General features: G+C 36.6%; 1 protein-coding gene across 2 annotated transcripts in view; it reads left to right on the top strand.

The window, feature by feature from the left end:
- The window catches only part of CHM (CHM Rab escort protein), a 251,299-nt gene that overhangs the window by 146,378 nt on the left and 80,795 nt on the right, over positions 1 to 24,126 (top strand). For both annotated transcript variants that reach the window (XM_027053772.2, XM_027053771.2), the window contains 3 exons: positions 384 to 461; positions 16,430 to 16,534; positions 16,930 to 16,993. In XM_027053772.2, coding sequence (XP_026909573.1) covers positions 384 to 461; positions 16,430 to 16,534; positions 16,930 to 16,993 — 247 coding nt within the window. The remainder of the gene's footprint in view (positions 1 to 383; positions 462 to 16,429; positions 16,535 to 16,929; positions 16,994 to 24,126) is intronic.

Below are 24,126 nucleotides of genomic sequence, written 5' to 3'. Positions count from 1 at the left end.
CCTGCTTATTTCCTTCTTAACACTTCTCTGTGGTCACTTCTGTTGGGGGTCTCATACATTACCCCTTGATGCTATTTGTAGCCTTTGTATGTTAGGAAGTTAGTAGGTGGCTTGAGGGAATAGCTTCGCTTTGCTTAGGGATGCTTTTGGCTTGGTCATAACTCTAGGCTTGCACATTGTGTTATTAACAGTAGTACCTCTTGATGCATCAAAATTACTAATCTTCTGAGGGATTCTTAATTCCATGGCAGAGAAAATAACAAGTTATCAAAATACTTTTTCTGTAAGATCAGGTTTTAAATGTAAGATATTTAAAAGAAAATAATGCTGCCTTAATGTTCAATTCAAGAATCCTAATTCACACTTTCCTATTCTATTCCCAGGATGTGTGCTGTGTTTGGTGGAATCTATTGTCTTCGCCATTCAGTCCAGTGCCTTGTTGTGGACAAAGAATCCAGAAAGTAAGGATGATATAAGTTACATTCCTATAGCCACACCCCAAGCACAGGTGAAAAATGCTAAAGTCAATTTAAAAAAAAAAAAAACATGATTCTTCAAAGATCGTCCTTGGCATTAATAACATATCAACCTTGATTAAAAGTAATTTGTGTTTAGACCCTCGAGAACAAAGAAAGTTCAGAATATAGAGAAACTAAATTAATTTCCCTGCAATGTAACTACAGCTCCTGATCATCCAAGCTTGGAAGACAAATCATTTCAGCCTCCCGGGGTGGGTGGTGAGTGATGTTAGTTTTCCTTGTGGCCTTACCTCCTCTAATTGATTTTTATCAGATGACAACAAAGCCCTCTGCTATTGCATTTTTAAAAATGGAGCTCACCTAAAGACTCATCAAATTAATCTCTGCTGATAATGCATGTCACTCCCAAGAGAAGACACTTTAATGATTTTTTTTAGGTAGATTGTTGTCATTAAACTATGCTGACCTGTTACCTGAGGATAAATTCTTTTATAATCATTTTAGGCCTGCAGACTGGCTTAGGATTGAAATAAGAATTTACGTGCTTTTAAAAAATGCTGAGAATGTGTATTTATCTCTATGTTTTTACATTTCAATTATATTTTTCTAGGATTTATTATTTAGTTACTAAGATACACTCTTGTCTGAATTACACTAAGTAGTAGTCTTTGATTTCTAGGTTTTACATTAAAACGGGATGAAGTTTTAGGAGCTGTTTAAATTGCTATGTATTTTTATTTCTAGTTACGTGTTAAGCATCTACAAACCTATATCTCTTGTATGACTTTTTTAGGGGTATATAAAGAAATAGTATTGTTCAGGCCATAAAATACTTTAATATTTTCATCAGGAAGCTTAAAGCTATAAAATTTAAGCTGTTTAATTTTACAGTAATTTTGTATAGTCTAAGTGGCATAATTTCTTATAGACTAGTTATAACACCAGTGTATTTTGAGATATCGTAGAGAGATGTTCAAGTCTAAAACATGTAATATTTAAGCAGTGACTTTGCTTTAGAAAGTAATTCTCTAGTATAAGATATAGACACACAGCTTAAAGGCTTGTAAAGTACTTTTAGCACCTTAATGCAAAGGTACTACATAAATGAAAAATGATAATCTGTCCTGAAATTCTATCTTTGAAGACCCAGGATATTCATATTCTGGGTCATGAATTACTTTGTGGAGGATGATGAAGGAATTTTTAAATCTCTTAGAGTCATTTTTCCTTATACATTCATATTGAAGCATGAATGTGTTCCCATGATGGAAAGCCTGATAATGAATTGTTTAGATCATACTTATTTACTCAGATCCTGTTACCTTTTTGGGGTCCCTTCCAGGTGTACCTGTTGCTCTTAGTGACATGAAAGAGTTACATGGCTCATATTATTTGTTTCTTTTTAATAGATACCTTAGTACAATAATAGCATTAATTTACCTTAACATTGACTTAGTTTTTATTATAGACTTTGAACAGAGGAAGTCTTCTTTATGATCTGCTACAGATTTCAGTTGCAACAGAGAGCTGAGGACTAAGGGTCTAAAGACCAAACTTCGGTAATTTTCAAATTTTAATGTGCCTGAGAATCACCAGGTGAACATGTTTTGGTTTTGTTTATTTAAAGGAGATTTCTGTGCCTCACCCTCACAGAGTGATATTGGATACTGTGCTTAGAATGGAACCATGGAATTTGCAGTTTTGAGGAACACCCCAAAAGAATCTAATATAGGTGCTCCTTAGATGACACTAAGAAACACTGATCTGTAAATGTAAAGTTCAGGAGTTAGCCAGTGTTCCAAGATAGACTGAGGGCTCTAGATCTTAATTCATTCTAAGCCCCTATCAAGGTGAACATTCCAGATCTACTGGAGTCAATATAAATTATATTGTTTTCTGTTATTTTCATTAAGCTATAAATGTTTTTATTTTCCCCAAGGTTTCATTTAAATTCCAGATAGTTAACATAAAGTGCAACATTAGTGTCAGGTGTAGAATTTAGTGATTCATCACTAACCATGCAGCACCCAGTGTACCAAATGCCCTCCTAATGCCCATCACCTGTTTAAATCCTCCAACCTCCCTTCTAGTAACCATATACTTGAGTCTGTTTCTTGGTTTGCCTGTCTCTTTTATTTCCCTGCTATGTTCATATGTTGTTTCTTAAATTCCACATATGAGTGAAATCAAATGGTGTTTGTCTTTATCTGACTGAGCTACATACATGTCATTGAAAACAGCAAGATTTTGTTCTTTTTTATGGCTGAGTAGTATTCCATTGTGTGTGTGTGTGTGCATGTGTGTATATACACATATTCTTTATCTATCTGTTCTTTATCCATTCATCAGTTGATGGATATTTGGGCTCTTTCCATAATTTGGCTATTGTTGGTAATGCTGCTATAAACATTGGGGTGCATGTGTCACTTCAAATCAGTATTTTTTATTCTTTGGATAAATACCTAGTAGTACAGTTGCTGGATCATAAGGTAGTTCTGTTTGTAACTTTTTGAAAAACCTCCATACTGTTTTCCAGAGTGGCTGTACCAGTTTGCATTCCCACCAACAGTGCAAGAGGGTTCCCCTTTCTCCACATCCTCACCAACACTTCTTGTTTCCTCTGTTGTTAATTTTAGCCATTCTGATTGGTGTGAGGTGATATCTCCTTGTAGTTTTAATTTCTATTTCCCTGATGATGTGTGATGTTGAGCATCTTTTCATGTGTCTGTTGGCCATCTGTGTGTCTTCTTTGGAAAAATGTCTATTCATGTCTTTTGCCCATTTTTTACCTGGGTTATTTGTTTTTTTTTTAAAGATTGTCTAATTTGTGGGCCACCTGGGTGGCTCAGTTGGTTAAGTGGCTGACTCTGGATTTTGGTTCAAGTCATGAACTCATGGTTTGTGAGTTTGAGCCCCATATCGATCTCTGTGCTGACAGTGTGGAGCCTGCTTGGGATTCTCTCTCTTCCTCCCTCTCTGCCCTTCCCCTGCTCTTTCCCTCTCTCTCTCCCTGTCTCAAAATAAATAAATACAGTTAAAAAAAAGATTGCCTAATTTGTTGGCACACAGTTTTTCATAACACTCTCTTATAATTGTGTTTTTGTCATGTCTGTTGTTATTTCTCCTCATTTGTGACTTTCTTTATAGGGTGTTTTCTCCTTTCTTTTTGATAAGTCTGGGTAGAGGTTTATCAATTTTGTTAATTTTTTCAAAGAAGCAGCTCCTGGCTTCATTGATCTGTTCTAATGCTTTTTTGTTTGTTTGTTTTGTTTTGTTTTGTTTTTGTTTTTAGTTTTTATATCATTTATTTCTGCTCTATTCTTTTTTATTTCTCTTTTGCTGACTTTATGCTTTGTTGTTCTTGTAGCTCCTTTAGGTGTAAGGTTAGGTTGTTTATTTGAGATTTTTCTTGCCTCTTGCAGTAGGCCTGTATTGTAATATATTTCCCTCTTGTGACCACTTTTGCCGCATCCTAAAGGTTTGGACTGTCATGTTTTTATTTTAATTTGTTTCATCAATTTCTTCTTTGATTTCCTGGTTGACCCATTCATTGTTTAGCGGTGTGTTGTTTAGCCTCCTCCATGTATTTGTGTTTTTTTTTTTTTGTGATTGACAACAATTTTATAGTGTTGTGATCTGAAAATATGTATGGTATATGATCTTGATACTTTGGGGTTTGTTGAGGCCTGATTTGTAACCTAGTATGTGATCTGTTCTAGGAGAGTGGCCCTTGTGCACTTGAAAAGAATGTGTATTCTGCTGCTTTAGGATGAAATGATTTGAATATATCTGTTAAGTCCATCTGGTCCAGTGTGTCATTCAAAGCCACTGTTTCTTTGTTGATGTTCTGCTGAGGTGATCTGTCCATTGATATAAGTGGGGTGTTAAAGTCCCCTACTATTATTGTATTATTATCAATGAGTTTCTTTATATTGTTTTATATATTTGGGTGTTCCAAGTTGGGAGCATAAATATTTAAAATTGGTAGATCTTTTTGTTAGATTGTCCCTTTTTTATGATATAGTGCCCTTCATCTCTTGTTATAGTCTTTGGTTTAAATCTATTTTGTCTGATACAAGTATTGCTACTTTGGCTTTCATTTGACTTCCTTTTGCATGGCAAATATTTCTGCATCCCCTCACTCTAAATATCCAGGTAACTTTAGATATAATATAAATTTCTTGTAGGAAGCATGTAGATGAGTCTTGGTTTTTTATCCATTCTGACACTCTATATCTTTAGATTGGAGCATTTAGTCCATTTACATTGAGAGTAATTATTTAGAGATATCTATTCAGTGCCATTTTATTACTTGTTTTATCATTGTTTCTCAAGATTTTCTCTGTTCCTTTTTAGTCTTTGTTACTTTAGGTTTGTCCTTCCCACTCAAAGAGTCTCCTTTAATATTTTTGACAGGCTGGTGTTCTGATCACGAACTCCTTTAGTTTTTGTTTGTCTGGGAAACTATCTCTCCTTCTATTGTGAATGATAGCATTGCTGGATAGAGTATTCTTTGCTGCAGTTTTTCCCATTCTGCATTTTGAATGTATTATTTCACTCGCTTCTAGTTTGCCAAATCTCTAGAGAGATATACAGCTAGCCTTATGGGTCTTCCTTGGAAAGTTGGGGACTTCTTTTTTCTTGCTGCTTTGATGAGTTTTTTTCTTTCTAGCTATGTTTTACAAATTTAATTACAATATGTCTTGGTGTTTGTCTGCTTTTGTTGATTTTGATAGGAGTTCTTTGTGCCTCCTGGATCTGGATGTCTGTTTTCTTCTCCAGATTAAGGAGGTTTTCAGCCATTATTTCTGCAAATAAATTTTCTACTCCACTTTCTTATTTTATTCCAGGACTCCTATGATGTGGATATTATTTGATAGAGTCACAGAGGTCCCTAAATCTTTTCTTGTGATCCATAATCCTTTTGTCTCTTTTGTTCAGCTTCACTGTTTTCCATTATTCTGTCTTCTATATTATTTATTTGTTCCTCTGCTTCTTTTATCATTGTTGTCATTACATCCAGTCTGTTTAGAATCTATCTCAGTACTGCGTTTTTCATTTCTGATTGTTTTTTAACTCTTTTATTTCTGTGGTAAGGATCTCCCTGAAATCTTCCATTCTTTCATCAAGCCCAGTCAGCATCCTTATGATTGTTGCTTTAAATACTTTATTCAGGTATATTAGTTTTTCTATTTTGCATAGATCTCTGGCCATGACCTTTTATTGTTTCCTTTGGGATGGATTTTTCCATCTTGGCATTTTGTCCAAGTCTCTGTTTTCTTCTCTGTGTTAGAAAAGCCTGTTATGTTTCCTTCTTCTGAGAGCAGTGGCTTTATGAAGAAGAGGTCATATAGTGTCCAACACCTGGTGCTTTAGGAGCGTATCTGGTGTATGCTGGGTGCACTCTGATGCTGTGTTTTGGCTGCTCTGTCCTTCAGGCCAGTGGTCTACAGAGGCTCTACTTACCTGCGGTGGCCAGCTTGTGGTGAGTTTTAAGTAGATATGCTGTGGTCTGCTTGTTAAATGAGACCTGTTGCTGCTTCTACTATAAACTGACACCTTATAGAATTCTCTGTTCAGGAAATGTGGTATTTGCAAGGGTTCCTGTGAGTCTTCTGGGTAAGGGGCCTGCTGTGCTGGGATTTTGGCACACTTGCCAAGAAAGCTGTAGCAGCAGTGAGCAGAGAGCAGCGGGGTAGCACTTGGTGTAAGAAGGTTAGGCAGACACTGTTGGAGCTGTGCTTTTATTGAAACTTACTTATACTGAGGGGCAGGTGAAGGAAATGGCACCAGCCAGCTCCTTTGTCCTCAGAGAAGGGTCTCAGTGCTTGCTGCTCTCAGGGAAGCACTTCCAGAAGATCAAATAATCTCTGTTCATATGTCCCAGGCATTTTTCAGATCATCATTTTCATACTGTCTCTGGATTGCTTCACTGCCTGGAGAAGCACAGTGCACTTTGGGCTTCATCCCAGTCAAGCCTGCTGAGTTTTAAAACTCCAAACCTATGGGAAGTGCTGTGGCAGGAACTTGAGTTGGTCTCTGGAAGAAGGGCAGTCACACAGAGGCAGTGGTGTGGGATTTTGAGCAATCTAGCTAAACAGCTAGTGTCAGGATGAAAAGCCCTTAGGAGGTGTCTCTGTGCCTATGCTGACGGCAGGGGAAGGCAATGGCTACCAGTGGGTCCTTTTTTGCCACCTCTCACAGATGCGCTCCAAGAGGAGAGAACAGTCTCCTGTGTGCCTTAAGAGATCCTCACATTGAGCTGTCTGCCCCTGGATTGGATGCCTGCCTTCTCTCCAGGAATAAGCCAGTGCTCTCAGGGCTCTATCCCAGTTAATTCTGTAGACCTCTAAAACTCCAGTCTTTAAGCCTGGCTGGCTGCAAAACTCATGAAAATCAACCCCTTTCATTTTCCCAGCCATTGACTTTGGGAAAGTGTCCTGCTTATGTGTTCTCCTGTGTACTCTTCTTTTTCTCTTGCCTTTCTCCGTGATCACAGCTTCCTCCCCTCCACAGCACTTGCGATCTGCTTCTTCCCCAAACCATGTCTTTGTACTTCCTTTCTTCCTCAATGTGGCCTCTTCCCCTCTAGCTGTGTAATTTGTTCTGTCACTCCTCTGTTTAATTTCTTAGGTATTCAGAATGATATGATAGTTCCCTATTTGTGTTCAGGGAATGAGAGAAGCCTCAGGTCCTCCTACTACACAGCCATCAAAATCCTCTCCTGAATTTAGTTTAGTTTATTTTAATTTATTTCAATTATTTATTTATTTAAGTAGGCTTCACATCCAGCATGGAGCCCAACACGGGTCTTGAACTCACAACCTTGAGATCAAGATCTGAGCTGAGACCCAGAATTGGATGCTTAACCAACTGAGCCACCACCTAGGCCCTTCCTCTCTTGAATTTTAAACAGCGGACTGCTACTTATTTAACATTTTCTTTTATGTCTTAATGGAAAGACCTCAAGTATAATGATTATTGCCTAATAACTCCTTAAGGATGCATGGTCAGGTAGCCCTCGAATGAGAGATGACCTGGAACTCTATCCCTTCCATGAATGACAGTGAGCAAGTCACTTTTCTCTGGACCAGTCCCTTTATCTGTAAAATGAGTTAAATGGGCTCTGTAGTAATCACCCAGTCTCCTCCCCTGTATATAACATGCTTTGACTGAGTTAATAAAAGTACTTAGAGGAGTGCCTGGGTGGTTCAGTTGGTTGAGTGTCCGACTTCGGCTCAGGTCATGATCTTACCGTTCGTGAGTTCAAGCCCCACATCAGTCTCTGACAACTCAGAGCCTGGAGCCTGTTTCAGATTCTGTGTCTCCCTCTCTGCCCCTTTCTCTCTCTCTCTCTCTCTCTCTCTCTCTCTCTCTCTCTCTCTCTGTCTCTCTCAAAAATAAACATTAAAGAAAAACGTTTAAAAAAAGGTACTTAGTACTTTTTCCTTAATATTTATAAATAAATTATCCTAAATTGTTTTATATGCTCAAATCTAGACCATTCTTATATATTGGTTAAACTTCAGTCCCAGTGAGAAATCAAAAAACTTTTGAACAACTTGAATGTGTTTACTTTTATGGATATGAATGGAATAGCAAAGTGTCTACTTACACTACTCATTTTTTTATTATTATTATATTAGACCTCCAATTCTCCAAGGAATGTTTTTTTGTTGTCCCTCTTGGTTGTTTAAGATACAGCCATTTTGGATTCTGTTTGTGATTCTCTTCAAAATTTATTCCAAGCCATAATTATTTACTTCCTTAGTAGTAGAATAGTTTTTAAATATGACCTGCATTTATAGTATTCTTGATATCTACAATATTCTCACTACAGTGTATTGTTTAAATGATCTTTAAAAGTTTTATTCAAGAGATAGCCAATACTTAAAATTGTAAATTCATACCTTCACTAATAATTACCAAATTTATAGTAATTTTTTGCATTTTTAATAAAAATCCCATTCTGTCAAGTCTTATAGTCTCTATAAATAACTAAAGCTAGCATTGATTAAAGTTGACTCTAGCTAATTTTTCTTTTCCAAACACTACCTTGATGTTCAAAATCAAATACTCAAGAGAGTAGCAGGAGGTAGTTTGTCAGGACTTAAATTTAAAGAGAGGGATAATTTTTTGAGGGAAGAATCTTGAAGTTATATTTAGATATATCCAGCTTAAATTTCTTTCTTTTAATATTCATTTTTGAGAGAGAGTGCATGTGAGAGTGGAGAAGGGGGCAGAGAGAGAGGGAGGCAGAGGATCTGAGGCAGACTCTGCACTGACAGCAGAGAGCCTGATGTGGGGCTCGAACTCACGAAACCAGATCATGACCTGTGCCCCCAGCATATATTTCTTTTTAGGAATCACGGTTGACTAAACAATTGTTTATTCTAAGTATAATTAGAATATCAATAAAGAAATCAGCAAGAATTTACGTTTGTCTCGTTATGGTATTAGATTACCTCCCTCTCCCTCTTTTTCTATTTGGTATATTTGTCATCCCCTTTCATGTAGTTAAGAACTACTCATGCTTGAGGTCTAAGGCATAAGTTTATTTTCTGATCCCACAGACTACATAAGAACCCTTTGCTAGCCCCCTGAGTCAGGTCCCTTTATATGATTGTTTGTAAGTTCTGTGTAAGAAAAGGCACAATCTTTCTACTATATGTCCAGAAGCTAAGCAGGTTCTTATCACCCATTACACTCGTAGCTATCTGTTAAATGAATGAATGAATGAATGAATATTAAAAACTGATAGTCTTTTTGGTGCTTTTGTTCACCATTCATTAAGGAAAGCTATAGAAACATTAATGATCATAGCATTGAGTTCAGTATGGTGATTACATGTCAAAGTAATGTACAAACTTTAAGAGAAGAAATCTAAAATATGTAACCATACTTACTTTCAGCTAGATCTTATTTTTCTTTTTTGTTTAATTTGCTTTTCCTGAGAGCCACATTGACTGTGCTCTTTTTGCTATATTATCCATTGGCTCTGCTTTTTAATTTTCAGAGGACGTAGGTCTCAGTAGTCTTTTCTATACCCTGTCACTTTAATACTGAACCCCTGTGTTAACTGTTTCTGTGAATACCGAATGCTCTTGTTGAGTAGCTTTATTTTTCTTTGCAGCTGTGCTGTGTAAAACTCCTATAAAGTGGATTTGGCCATTTAGCAGTACAATATTTGGTACTAGGGTAAGGTATGGATGACCTTGGACCAGATATGTCTGTAACCAGTAGTCTGAATCTAATTACTTCAGCAGTGTTCTTTTGTACTTCAGCTGTCTCACTTACTAGAATTCCTGCTGTGACTATTTCTTAGAGTTATCTTTTTCCTGATGTCAGGAATAACTATACATTTTATATCTGTCCCAGATACTCAGAAGTTAGTAATAAATAATATGTTAGAGCAAGTGTGAGGTACTTATCTTAACTACCATTGGTCATTGTAGGAAAATTGCTGAATTTCTTGATTTTAGCATTTCTCATTTGCAAATGGTAGCGATAATATTCTACACATTTAACCTCCAACCTCCATGCTAGTTGCTATGGGAATAATGAAATGAGTAAAACATGGACTTTGCCTTTGTGTACGAAGAGAGAGGTAAACAGTGCAGACTCTAAAGTCAGATAGACCTGGATCTATATTGTGGCTTCCCCCCCCTTACTAGCTGAATGAGCTTTAAAAGTTATTTAACCTCTCTGTGCTCCAGTTTCTGTATAAAGTGGGACATGACAGTAATACCTTATTGGGTTATTATGATTATTAACAGATAAAGCAGGTAGAACCATTTGTTATACACAGTAAGAGTTCAATACATGTTAACTAGTTGCAGTTATTACTTTAATTGGATACTTTGGAATCCCATGGAGAATGTATATCCTGAAGATCCTTTTGTGCCCAGGCTAAGGAGTTTGGACTATAATTAGTGGGTAAATAACAAGATTAGGGTTGCTACTTTATTAATTCTGGCATTGATTTGGAAGAAGCACCTTGATGGTAGGACATTGTTTTGCCTCCTAAATCAGAGGTTCTGATTCTTTGTTTTTGTCTCCACAGTGTTCACATGCACAAAATGCTTCCATTGTTCAGCCATCTATGCAACAAGTATTAGTTGTTTTCTGTGTCCCATGCATTAGGAATATAGCCGAGAACAAGACAATTATGGTCTTTGTTATTATGGAGGTTAGAGTCTACAGGAGGACATTAAAGAAAAAATAAATTTATGAAATAATTACACATTGAGATATTTTTACTCTGCAGATCTAGCTCTGTTCCTCCCTGTGAAAAGCTTCAGTGGCTTTATATCACTTCAGAATAAAGTATAAGACCCTTCAACATGACATGGGAGGCTTTGGGATCTGGCCTGTGCCTGCTCATCTCTCTTTCCTCCCTGCTTCCATTTTACTGTCATTTAACACTGAAATGTTTGTGGTTCCCTATACTTTTCTTACTTGCCTCTGTATCCCTGCAAATGCTGCCCTTCTACTTGAAATATTCCTATTTGCTTACTTAACTAGATATCATCCTTTAAAAGCAGCTAATGTTGGGGTGCCTGGGTGGCTCAGTTGGTTAAATGTCTGACTTTGGCTCAGGTCATGATCTCATGGTTCGTGGGTTTGAGCCTTGTATCGGGCTCTGTCCTTCAGATTCTGTGTCTCCCTCTCTCTGCCCCTCCCCCACTTGTACTCTATTTCTCTCTTTCTCTCTCTCAAAAACTAAACAAACATTTAAAAAATCTAAAAAATAAGTAAAAGCAGCTAATGTTATCACTTTCTCTGAAGAGCATTCCTTATACTCCACCTTTCCCCCCCACCCCCCCAAGCTGAGTTAGATACCTTCCCTTAGTACTCTAATGATGTCCTCTTCTCATTTCTTATCCCTGGACTTGGGATTTGTCTTATAATTGCCTTCATTATATTGGGAGCACCTTAAAGATAAGATTTTTTGTTTAATTTTTTTTAACGTTTATTTATTTTTGAGAGAGAGAGAGACAGAGACAGAGCATAAACAGGGAAGGGTCAGAGAGAGAGGGAGACACAGAATCCGAAACAGGCTCCAGGCTCTGAGCTGTCAGCACAGAGCCTGACTCAGGGCTCGAACCCACGAACTGCGAGATCATGACCTGAGCTGAAGCCGGATGCTTAACCGACTGAGCCACCCAGGCGCCCCAAGGATAAGATATTTTTATTCTTATCTCTTAGAACAGTGCTTAGCACATGATTGTTATGCCATCATTTACATCAAACAAATGAACTACTGACTCTTAGTAGTTCATTATCCTATTAGACTTAACACGCATCTTAAGGCAGTGTAGTAGAGATGGAGAGAAGAGACTGGTTTCAAAAAATCTTTGTAAGTTGGAATCAAAATTAAGTAGCAGATTAGATATAGGAAGAGAGTTTCTAAGCTAGGGAAGCTAACCACCGGTCGTGTCATTACATGAGATTGGTATTCCAAGGGGGGGAAAAGGTAAGGAGTCATGATGAACTCAGTTTGGGGTATGCTAGGTTTAAAAAGGGTTTGGAGTCTGTCTAGAAAGAAATAGATATTAGACATTTAAAAATATGGATACAGAGCTTGGGATTGGTCAGAGCAAAGAGCCATAGATTTTGGAGTTACCTGTTAATGGTGTCTGAGATGATTGGAATGAATTTTTACCCAAGAAAGATGAAAGATAAGCATTTTGGAATAGTTTCCTTGAAGAGGTAACATTTGAACTAATGTGTTTTAGAAAGCATGGAAGGGCATAGTGAGCAGAGAATTATTTTACTTTCATCACTGATTGGGATCTTCTGATATCATTAATTAATGTATTTTTCTCTTTATTATTTCATGTGATTTCTGCATTTTATCCTATAATTAGGATATTAAAATTTTTTTTCTGACATTTATTCATTTTTGAGAGTAATAGAGACAGAGCATGAGCAGGGAGGGGGCAGAGAGAGAGGGAGACACAGAATCCGAAGCAGGCTCCAGGCTCTGAGCTGTCAGCACATGGCCCGATGCGGGGCTTGAATTCACAGACTGCAAGATCGGGACCTGAGCCGAAGTCGGACACCTAACTGACTGAGCCACCTAGGTGCCCCTGTAATTAGGATATTAATTCTGAAGATCATAGAGATTGGATACCTGTTGTGGTATATTTCTCTTCTGGGCCAAATTCTACATAAAGTTTTCATCTCGCTGAGCATTTTTCCTTATCATTTTTCTCTATATGTTCTCATGTCATTGAACCAAAAATTGAATAACTGTTGTGATTTGTTGATTTAGAAAACTCACCTCTAGAAATGTTCTGTCTGGCTTAAGTGATTTTTATGGTGATCATTCTTATGATGATTCTTATGACAAGCTTGGTCCTTATGTCTATGTAATTGAGCACTCCTATCATGTCCCTTCTCAGTGTACTATTTCTGAGGCTCAGCAAGGCCCTCAAGTAAATCCAGAATGCTGTTAATCTTTAATGGCTTCCTCAGGTTTATGTGGGAAGAGTTTTAATGTCTCTGGCAGCACTGTTTCATGTTACTGTTTTCCATTACTTAAGTGTCATCTAATTTTTTTATATTTATCTTTATAACACGAAGTCTAAGTATAGGTCCCAAATTAATATTTCTTTCTTCGTTGTTCCCCTAATTAGGCCTACTACCTTATAATAAGTCAAGTATCTGAGGGGAAAACAAATTTTATTCCTTAGTTAAACATTCTTTGGTTTGAACAGCCTTGCTCAGGCCTTAGTACTTCATAATGAGACTATCAGGTGAGTTGTGTTACCATCATCTACCAGACTGGGCATATATGATCATCACATCAGTTTCTGCAGAAATCACATTATTATTATTATTTTTTTTTACATTTATTTATTTTTGATAGAGACAGAGCACAAGTGAGGGAGGGGCAGAGAGAGAAGGAGACACAGAATCCGAAGCAGGCTTCAGGCTTTAGGCTCTGAGCTGTTAGCACACAGACTGAGGCAGGGCTCGAATTCACAAACCACGATATCATGACCTGAGCCGAAGTCAGACACTTAACCAACTAAACCACCCCGGTGCCCCGTCACTATTATTTTAAATGTTTATTTTTGAGAGAGAAAGAGAGCATGCAAGTAGGGGAGGGGCAGAGATAGAGTGGGGGACAGAGGATCCGAAGCAGGCTCTGTGCTGACAGCAGTGAACCCGATGTGGGGCTCAAACTGTGAACTGTGAGATCATGACCTGAGCTGAAGTTAGACTCTCAACTGACTGAGCCACCTAGGCACCTCTATTATTATTTTTACTTTAGCAGTAGCTCTTGACTTTTCTCCACCTAGCACAGCCTAAAACTACAACAGTAATGGTGGCATGCTTGATAGTGATTCTCCGTTGGGATTTGGGAGTTTATCAGAATCTCCAGGGGTACTTATAATTTGAAAAAGTCCCCCAGGTGTGATTCTGATTTGCTCCCTCTTCCTCCTCCTCCTCCTTCTCTGAGAATCGCTGTTTCATCTGGAAGCTTCAGCATAAATAGGCACATTTAGTGGTATATTATCCTTGCATAGATGAACTCCCTAATCCCACACCTCCCCTTTGAGTGGTCCCCAGTAGTTCTTTCTAATATCATGACTTATGAAACTAGTGTCTACCTGTTACCAAGGTTTAGCTACCACCGAAGCAGCCCTTTTAGTGTTTGGAAGCCTGCAAAACAAGGGAGCCTCTACTAGCTTGTGGGCCAGGTTTAATTGTGTGGTTTATTTAAACGGGAGCCTTTTGCAAACGCTTACTAGAGTCCAGGATTTATATTAATACCATTCTCCCACCCCCATCAATTTCATTCCAGTATTTTACGATGAATATTTTCAAATCTACACCAATGTTGATAGAATTTCAGGATGAATACTTGCATAGCCACAATCTAGATTGTTAATCTAGGTATAACATGATTAAGCAAGTAGATTAAAATGTTAATTGTACCGAAATATTCATCCCTCTGTCCATCTGTTCACCTTTTTAAGCATTTCATGGTAAATTATAGGTATCAGTACAACTTCCCCTACATACCAGCATTTCATGGTAAATTATAGGTATCAGTACAATTTCCCCTAAACACCATGGCATGTCTATCATTAATAAGAGTTGAATATTTATTTATAGCTTTTTCTTTTTGATGTAAAATTTACATACAGTTAAGTGCCCAAATCTTAAGTACTCATTAGCAGAGTTTGGATAAATGACATATGTGAGTAACCCAAAGCCTTATCAAGATCCAGAAGATTATAACACCCTCTTTTTTTCCGCCCAGATTATTCCCTCTTGACTTCTATAGTTTCTGACTTAAAGGTAAGAAAAAGGCTTGTCAGTGCTTGTAGGACAAACAGGGATCAGTGTTTAAGGATGGATCAGTACATTTCTCTTTTCCATTGCCTAAAGTACCTTGTGTTTTAAATTGTATATGCATGTTTCAAAGTAGGATACTGAGTAAATAACTTACGTTTTCAGTTTTTAAATAATTATCTTGGGAAATACTGTATCTAAATATAAATACCTTATATCTATTTAGTTAAGTATTTTATAAGTCAAAAGTTCTAATTTAATGAAATGTGAAGAAATATGCATAGAAACATAAGTGGGGAAGAGAAAGGAATAAGAGGTGAGATGGGGAAAAATCACATAAATAATAACGTAATATAATTTACACTATGTATTAATGTGTGGCTAATTGATTATATATTATGTATATCTAACATCATGATTTGTCTATCCTGAAAACAGTGGTATGCCATTTATTCAAGAATATCAACACATAATAATCTGCCTTTAGGAAATACACATTAAATTCCTCTCACTGTTGGTCTTCGGTGTTTTTCATTTTATTTTTAATGCCTTTATATCTGGTAAATATCTTTTATTTGGCTTATTTTTAGAGTAATGTAACATACTTTAATGTATATCAGTACATTTCAAATATGGTATAAGTTTTAAATCATTTGCTTGCATTTTATGAAGAGTAACTGATAAATGTATTTCTAATAATTCTGGTTCCAAAAGGAGAAGCTTTGACAAAAGTAAATTGTGATATTTTCATAATAAAAAGATATGGCAAACACGCAGGCATTTGCATATCTTTCCTGAAATATTGCGTACTGGGTTTGTCAGTGCTGGTAAGTCCATTTCAAGGATGTTTCCCTTAGTCCATTAGTTTGGATAATGAGCCCTATAAAGTACATTTATAACTTGTGGCACTGCAAGGAGAAGGATTCTAATTTTCATCCTTTTATCTAGACACATTGAAAGAAGGTCAATAGAGGGTTCTATATGATTCATTGTCCCAACACATATCAGATGACAGAGACCTGATAATCTCCATGCATAACTGTTTTCCTTGTTTAGAAATAGCACTTGAAAGGAATCTTTCTGTGATTATCCTTTGAGGTAAAGTGGAAACATTAAAAGAAGCTTTATCCCTCTTTTTTTTGTTTGTTTAAAACATTTTCACATGTGTGACCAGATAGCTATTGTTGAACAAAAGATAAAGCAACACTTAACAGAAAAATTAAAAACCTTTAGTGGCTTTTACAGACTGAATGATATAACAAGATATTTGACCAATTTTTCTTTCCTCCTTTTTCTTAGATTCATTAATGAAAAAAAAAAGTCTGTTTTCTAAACAAAGGAAAAGCTTCTATGTTTCTAAACATTAGAAAGCTTATACTTATAGTGTAATACTTGTACTAACATTATTCTTAATGGAATTCAAAATAAATATTTAAATTGTATTCCATGCTTATGGTTTAAACACTTCAAAATAGCAACAAGAATATATATTCTGTAATTTAGTGTCAATTTTATGTAAAAATGTGAAATTGTATACTGTATTAAAGGGTTTATTAGATTCAAAATTATAGCTGATATTTATTTTTTTAGTTGTGTAATCATTAATGAGAACTTTTTTGCTATGTTTATCTTCTTTGTAGATGTAAAGCAGTCATAGATCAGTTTGGTCAGAGAATAATTTCTAAGCATTTCCTTGTGGAGGACAGTTACTTTTCTGAGAACACATGCTCACATGTACAATACCGGTAAGGCACCCCTCCATCCTCCGTCCAAGGGATGGTGAAACATAGGAAAATTTAGCTGTGGTGATTATATTGACACTTCTGTATGTCTGTGTCCTTCAAGTTAGATGCAAATATATACCAAACCAATAATATATCCAATATGTCTGCTGTTCTCTTATAGAGTCTGGTTGTAGAGGAGTACAGTCTAATTTTGACTCCTTTGCATCAGCTGGGGTTTGTCTGCAGCTCCTTTCACAGGCCAAGGAAAGATTAAAGCAGAGCTTGACTTGGTTTGGGGAGGTGACACTTTTATCACGACTTAAATCTTTGAAACATGCCTTCTGGTAGTTATGTAACTATAAATGAAACTTATCTGTGGAATCTGAATAACTGATGAACTGTTTTGTGCGTTACAGGCAAATCTCCAGGTCAGTCCTGATTACAGATAGATCTGTACTAAAAGCGGATTCAGATCAACAGGTAATTTTAGTTCTGTACTTTTTAATAAATATTGCTACAATAATTTATACGGTAATATGTATAAATTAATATTGGTGAAATAAAATGTATTAAGCCATAAACTGATGTATTTAATGCATTTTTTAAAATACCTAATGGCAATTCTGTAATAATCTTGGTTTTTTAAGATTTCCTTCTAGCAGAACAAATAATTGCATCCATTACATAAGGTAACAGATTTAATCTATGCAGACTAAATCCTAGTTTTGACAGCTAGTCTCTGAAATTGAAAATATATAGTTATGGGAAGAAGAAGAGAAACCCCAGACAATACATTTAAAACTCTTGGAGGAAAATGCTTATGGTAACCAACCCGAGAGCAATGGTGGCAATCTCACCATTAGGCCTGGTGTGAATGAGTACCAGCAGACATCTGGTTCTGATACTTCCTCATCACCATTGTTCCTTTCAGTACCTTTTTCCTTCTCCTCACTGCCTGTTCTCTAGGAACATCTTTATGCATATGATTTTTCCTCAGTCTGTATTCTTAAATTCCAGAAGTATGCCCCCTTCTTCTGATCATATCATGCAGTGACTGATAAAATCAACTTACTTATTAGTTTCATGTAACTCTCAGACCTTTTCTACGTGTTACTGCTAAACATAGGTTCCAAAAATTCCTTAACTTAGAAGTTTTCTGATTTAAAACACATCTGTTTTGCATATGAGCATAAATATTTTCTATTAATGATTGTGTAAACAATGAATTTCTTTTACATGCCATCCAGTGTTCTGAGATCTGAAGAGACAGTGCTAACCAAGATAGAATCTCTTCCCTCATAACTTGCAGTCTGAAAGATACACGTATAGACAGATGAATAGCAGCTATAGTTCAACATGACAAGTGTGAACAAAGAATGGTACGGCAGCTATTTTAGTGCTCATCACACTCTTCTGTAATTGCCAGTTGACTTGTGTATCTTCCAGTAAACTATAAGCCTTGTGAATGTGTTGAAGAGTGACAGAGAGGCAGAAAAATGAAGAGAGAAAATAGAGACAGTTCTGTAGAAGCTGAACTGAGAAGAGTAGGAAACAGGAAGTGATTCCTGAAGAGAGATGTGGAAGTGAAGAGGGCTTTTCTTTTCTTTTTTTTATGTAGATTTTTATCTATATTATCTTCAAGGAGTTTTATACTTTTGTGTTTTACATGTAAGTCAGGGGGATCCTGGGTAGCTCAATCAGTTAACAGCCCAATATTGGCTCAGGTCATGATCTTACAGTTCATGAGTTCGAGCCCCGTGTCGGGCACTGTGCTGACAGCTCAGAGCCTGGATCCTGCTTTGGATTCTGTGTCTCCCTCTCTCTCTGCCCAACCCCACTCACACTCTGTCTTTCCCTCTCAAAAATAAATAAATGTTAAAAAAATTATGTCTGTGATGCATACTGTGTAAATTTTGGAAGGATATAAAATCTGTGTATAGATTTATTTATTTTTTTTAATTTATGTCCAAGTTAGTTAGCATATAGTGCAACAGTGATTTAAGGGGTAGATTCCTTAATGCCCCTTACCCATTTAGCCCATCCCACCTCCCACAACCCCTCCAGTAACCCTCTGTTTGTTCTCCATATTTAAGACTCTCTTATGTTTTGTCCCCCTCCCTGTTTTTATATTATTTTTGCTTCCCTTCCCTTGTGTTCATCTGTTCTGTGTCTTAAAGTCCTCATATGAGGGAAGTCATATGACATTTGTCTTTCTCTGATGAATTTCCTTGGCATAATACCCTCTAGTTCTATCTGCATAGTTGCAAATGGAAAGATTTCATTCTTTTTGATTGCGAATACTCCATTGTATATATATACCACATCTTCTTTATCCATTCATCCATTGATGGACATTTGGGCTCTTTCCATACTTTGGCTATTGTTCATAGTGCTGCTATGGACATTGGGGTGCATGTGTGCCATTCAAACAGCATACCTGCATCCGTTGGATAAATACCTAGTAGTGCAATTGCTGGGTCATAGGGTAGTTCTATTTTTAGTTTTTTGAGGAACCTCCATACTGTTTTCCAGAGTGGTTGCACCAGTTTGCATTCCCACCAGCAGTGCAAAAGAGATCCTCTTTCTCCACATCCTCACCAACATCTGTTGTTCCCTGAGTTGTTAATGTTAGCCACTCTGGCAGGTGTGAGGTGGTATCTCATTGTGGTTTTGATTTTTATTTCCCTCATGATGAGTAATGTGGAGCATTTTTTCATGAGTCGGTTAGCCATTTGGATGTCTTCCTTGAGGAAGTATCTATTCATGTCTTTTGCCCATTTCTTCACTGGATTACTTGTTTTTGGGGTATTGAGTTTGTTAAGTTCTTTATAGATTTTGGATACTAACACTTTATCTAATATGTTGTTTGCAAATATCTTCTCCCATTCTGTCAGTTGCCTTTTAGTTTTTCTGATTGTTTCCTTTGCTGTGCAGAAGCTTTTTATTTTGATGAGGTCCCAATGGTTGATTTTTGCTTTTGTTTCTCTTGACTCTGGAAACCTGTTGCGTTAGAAGTCGCTGCGGCCAAGATCAAAGAGGCTTTTGCCTGCTTTCTCCTTGAGGGTTTTGATGGCTTCCTGTCTTACATTTTGAGTTTGTTTTTGTGTATGGTGTAAGAAAGTGGTCCGGGTTCATTCTTCTGCATGTTGCTGTCCAGTTTTCCCAGCACTTCTTGCTGAAGAGACTGTCTTTATTCCATTGGATATTCTTTCCTACTTTGTCAAAGATTAGTTGGCCTTATGTTTGTGGGTCCATTTTTGGGTCCTCTATTCTGTTCTATTGATCTGAGTGTCTGTTTTTATACCAGTACCCTACTGTCTTGATGATTTCAGCTTTCTAATACAGCTTGAAGTCCGGGATTGTGATGTCTCCTGCTTTGGTTTTCTTTTTCAAGATTGCTTTGGCTATTCGGGGTGTTTTTGGGTTCCATAAAAATTTTAGGATTATTTTTTTCTAGCTCTGTGAAGAAGACTGGGGTTATTTTGATTGGGATTATATTGAATATGTAGATTGCTTTAGGTAGTATCGACATTTTAACGATATTTGTTCTTCCTATCCAGGAGCAGGGAATTTTTTTCCATTTTTTTGTGTCTTCTTCAATTTCCTTCATAAGCTTTCTATAGTTTTCAGTGTATAGATTTTTCACCTCTTTGGTTAGATTTATTCCTAGGTATTTTATGGTTTTTGGTGCAATTGTCAATGGGATCAATTCCTTGATTTCTCTTTCTGTTGTTTCATCGTTGGTGTATAGGAATGCAACCGATTTCTGTACACTGATTTTATATCCTGCGACTTTTCTGAATTCATGGATCAGTTCTATCAGTTTTTTGGTGGAATATTTAGGGTTTTCCATAGAGTATCATGTTATCTGCGAAGAGTGAGAGTTTGACCTCCTCCTGGTCGATTTGGATGCCTTTTATTTCTTTGTGTTTTCTGATTGCAGAGGTTAAGACTTCCAATGCTATGTTGAATAACAGTGGTGAGAGTGGACATCCCTGTCTTGTTCCTGACCTTAGTGGGGAAGCGCTCAGTTTTTCCCCATTGAGGATGATATTAGCGTTGGGTCATTCATATATGGCTTTTTATGGTCTTGAGTTATGGTCCTTCTATCCCTACTTTCTTAAGGGTTTTTATCAAGAAAGGATGCTGTATTTAGTCAAATGCTTTGTCTGCATCTATTGAGAGGATCATATGGTTCTTGTCCTTTTTTTATTCATGTGATGAATCACATTGATTGTTTTGCAGATATTGAACCAGCCCTGCATCCCAGGTATAAATCCCACTTGGACGTGGTGAATAATTTCTTTAATGTATTGCTGTATCCGGTTGGCTAATATCATCTTGAGGATTTTTACATCCATGTTCATCAGGGAAATTGGTCTCTAGTTCTCTTTTTTAGTGTGGTCTTTGGTTTTAGAATCATGGTAATGCTGGTTTCATAGAAAGCGTTTGGAAGTTTTCCTTCCATTTCTATTTTTTGAAACATCTTCCAGAGAATAGGTGTTAACTTTTCCTTAAATGTTTGGTAGAATCCCCCTGGAAAGCCATCTGGCCCTGGACTCTTGGTTGTTTTTTGGAGATTTTTGATTACTAATTCGATTTCCTTACTGATTATGGGTCTGTTCAAATTTTCTGTTTCTTCCTGTTTCAGTTTTGGTAGTGTATATGTTTCTAGGAATTTGTCCATTTCTTTCAGATTGCCCATTTTATTGGCATATAATTGCTCATAATATTCTCATTATTGTTTTTATTTCTGCTGTGTTGGTTATGATCTCTACTCTTTCATCTTGATTTTATTTATTTGGGTCCTTTCCTTTTTCTTCTTGATGAAACTGGCTAGTGGTTTATCAGTTTTGTTAATTCTTTCAAAGAACCAGCTTCTGGTTTCATTGATCTGTTCTGTTTTTTTGGTTTCGATAGCATTGACTGCTGATCTGATCTTTATTATTTCCTGTCTTCTGCTGGTTTTGGGTTTTATTTGCTGTTCTTTCTCCAGCTCTTTAAGGTGTAAGGTTGGGTTGTATATCTCGGACCTTTCTTCCTTCTTTACGAAGACATGGATTGCTATATACTTTCCTCTTATAACTGCCTTTGCTGCATCCCAGAGGTTTTGGGTTGTAGTGTTGTCATTTTCCTTGGCTTCCATGTACTTTTAATTTCCTCTTTAACTTCTTGGTTAGCCCATTCATTCTTCAGTAGGATGTTCTTTAGTCTCCAAGTATTTGTTACCTTTCCAAATTTATTCTTGTGGTTGATTACAAGTTTCATAGTGTTGTGGTCTAAAAATACGCACCGTATATTCTTGATCTTTTTGTACTTGTTGAGGGCTGATTTGTGTCCCAGTATATAGTCCTTTTTGGAGAACGTTCCATGTGCATTGGAGAAGAATGTATATTCCACTGCTTTAGGATAAAATATTTTCAATTTATCTGTTAAGTTCATCTTCTCCAGTGTGTCATTCAAAGCCATTGTTTCCCTGTTCATTTTCTGATTAGATGATCTGTCCATTGTAAGTGGGGTGTTGAAGTCCCGTACTCTTATGGTATTATTATCAATGAGTTTCTTTATGTTTGTGATTAATTGATTTGTATCTTTGAGTGTTTCCACATTTGGAACCTAAATGTTTACAATTGTTAGGTCTTCTTGGTGGGTAGACCCCTTTATTATTTTATAATGCCCTTCTTCATCTCTTGTTACAGTCTTTATTTTGAAGTCTAGATTATCTGATATAAGCTTAACTGCTTTGGCTTTCTTTTGTTGACCATTAGCATGAGATGGTTCTCCATCCCCTTGCTTTCAATCTGAAGGCGTCTTTAGGTCTAAAGTGGGTCTCTTGTAAACAGAATATAGATGGATCTTGTTTTCTTATCCATTCTGTTACCCTGTGCCTTTTGATTGGAGCCTTGAGTCCATTGACGTTTGAGTGAGTACTGAAGGCTATGAATTTATTGCCATTATGTTACTTATAGTGTTGGAGTTTCTGGTGGTGTTCTCTGGTCCTTTCTACTCTTTGTTGCTTTTGGTATTTATTTACTTACTTACTTACTTACTTACTTACTTATATATTTCATCTTTTCTCCCCTCAGAGAGTCCCCATTAAAATTTCTTGCAGGGCTGGTTTAGTGCTCAAGAACTCTTTTAATTTTTGTTTGGGAAACTTTTAATCTCTCCTTCTATTGTGAATGACAGCCTTGCTGTATAAAGAATTCTTGGTTGCATGTTTTTCTGATTCAACACATTGAATATGTCCTGCCACTCCCTTCTGGCCTGCCAAGTTTCTGTGGATAGGTCTGCTGCAAACCTGATCTGTCTTCCCTTGTAAGTTAAGGACTTTTTTCCCTTGCTGCTTTCATGATTCTTTCCTTGCTTGAGTATTTTGTGAATTTGACTATGATCTTCCTTGTTGATGGTCCTTTTTTGTTGAATCTAATGGGAGTCCTCTGTGTTTCCTGGATTTGATGTCTTCCTTTCCCCAGGTTAGGAAAGTTTTTTGCTATGATTTGCTCACATAACTCTTCTACCCCTTTTTTCTCTCTCTTCATCATCTGGGACCCCTATGAATCTGATGTTGTTCCTTTTTAATGAGTCACTGATTTATCTAATTCTTAAATCGTGCTCTTTTGCCTTAATCTCCATCTTTTTTTCTGCTTAATTATTCTCCATGAGTTTATCCTCTATATCACTGATTATCTGCTCTGCCTCATACATCCTTGCTGCCATGGCAACCATTCGAGATTGCAGCTCAGTTACAACATTTTTTACTTCATCCTGACTAGCTTTTACTTCTTTTACCTCTGTAGATTCGGGTTCTAATCTATTTTCAATCCCATCTAGTATTCTTCTTATTGTGATTCTAAATTCTGGTTCAGACATCTTGCTTTTATCTGTGTTAGATAAGTTCCTGGCTGTCATTTCTTCCTGCTTTTTCTTTTGGGGTGAATTTCTTCGTTTTGTCATTTTGAAGAGAGAAAAGGAATTAATGAGGTAACAAAATTTTAAAATTAAAAAAAATTAAAATTAAAAAATTAAAAACAAGAAACACACACACAAAATGAAATAAATGATGCTATATCCTAGGTGTGCTTTGGTGTAGGTGTTGAAAGGGGCTTGACAGATTAGAGATAAAGTGGAAGAAAAAAAATGGAAATCGTTTGAAAATTTGGAAAAACATATACACTGAAATAGAATAAAATGAAATGGTATAAGTAAAATAGAGTTTGAAAAAATTTACACAAAATAAAAAGTATAGTAGAAAAAATTTAAAGAAAAATATTTTTAATAAAGATTGAAAATAAAAATATTTTTCTTTCTGAATTCAAGAAAAAAGAAACGAAAAAGAGAAAAAAAATTGAATAGATCGACCAGCAAACAGACTGAAATACAATTGAAATTACTTTTTTCCCCTAGAAGTCATACTATGATGTGACTGATAGTCCGTAAACTAAGCAGGCCAAGAGACTTGTGTGTTCCTGAAAGGGGAGGTTGGCCCAGTTGGTGGAGCTTGGTGTAATGATTCCGTTCTCCACTAGATGGCGCTGCTTAGCTTACTTGGGTTTATTGTTGTGGTGCTTGTAGGTGTGTATGTGCATGTGCGGGAGCAGTGAAAATGGTGT

This window comes from Acinonyx jubatus, chromosome X, assembly GCF_027475565.1.
Source record: "Acinonyx jubatus isolate Ajub_Pintada_27869175 chromosome X, VMU_Ajub_asm_v1.0, whole genome shotgun sequence".
Classification (NCBI taxonomy): Eukaryota; Metazoa; Chordata; class Mammalia; order Carnivora; family Felidae; genus Acinonyx; species Acinonyx jubatus.
This window is presented reverse-complemented; position numbering and strand designations above follow the sequence as displayed.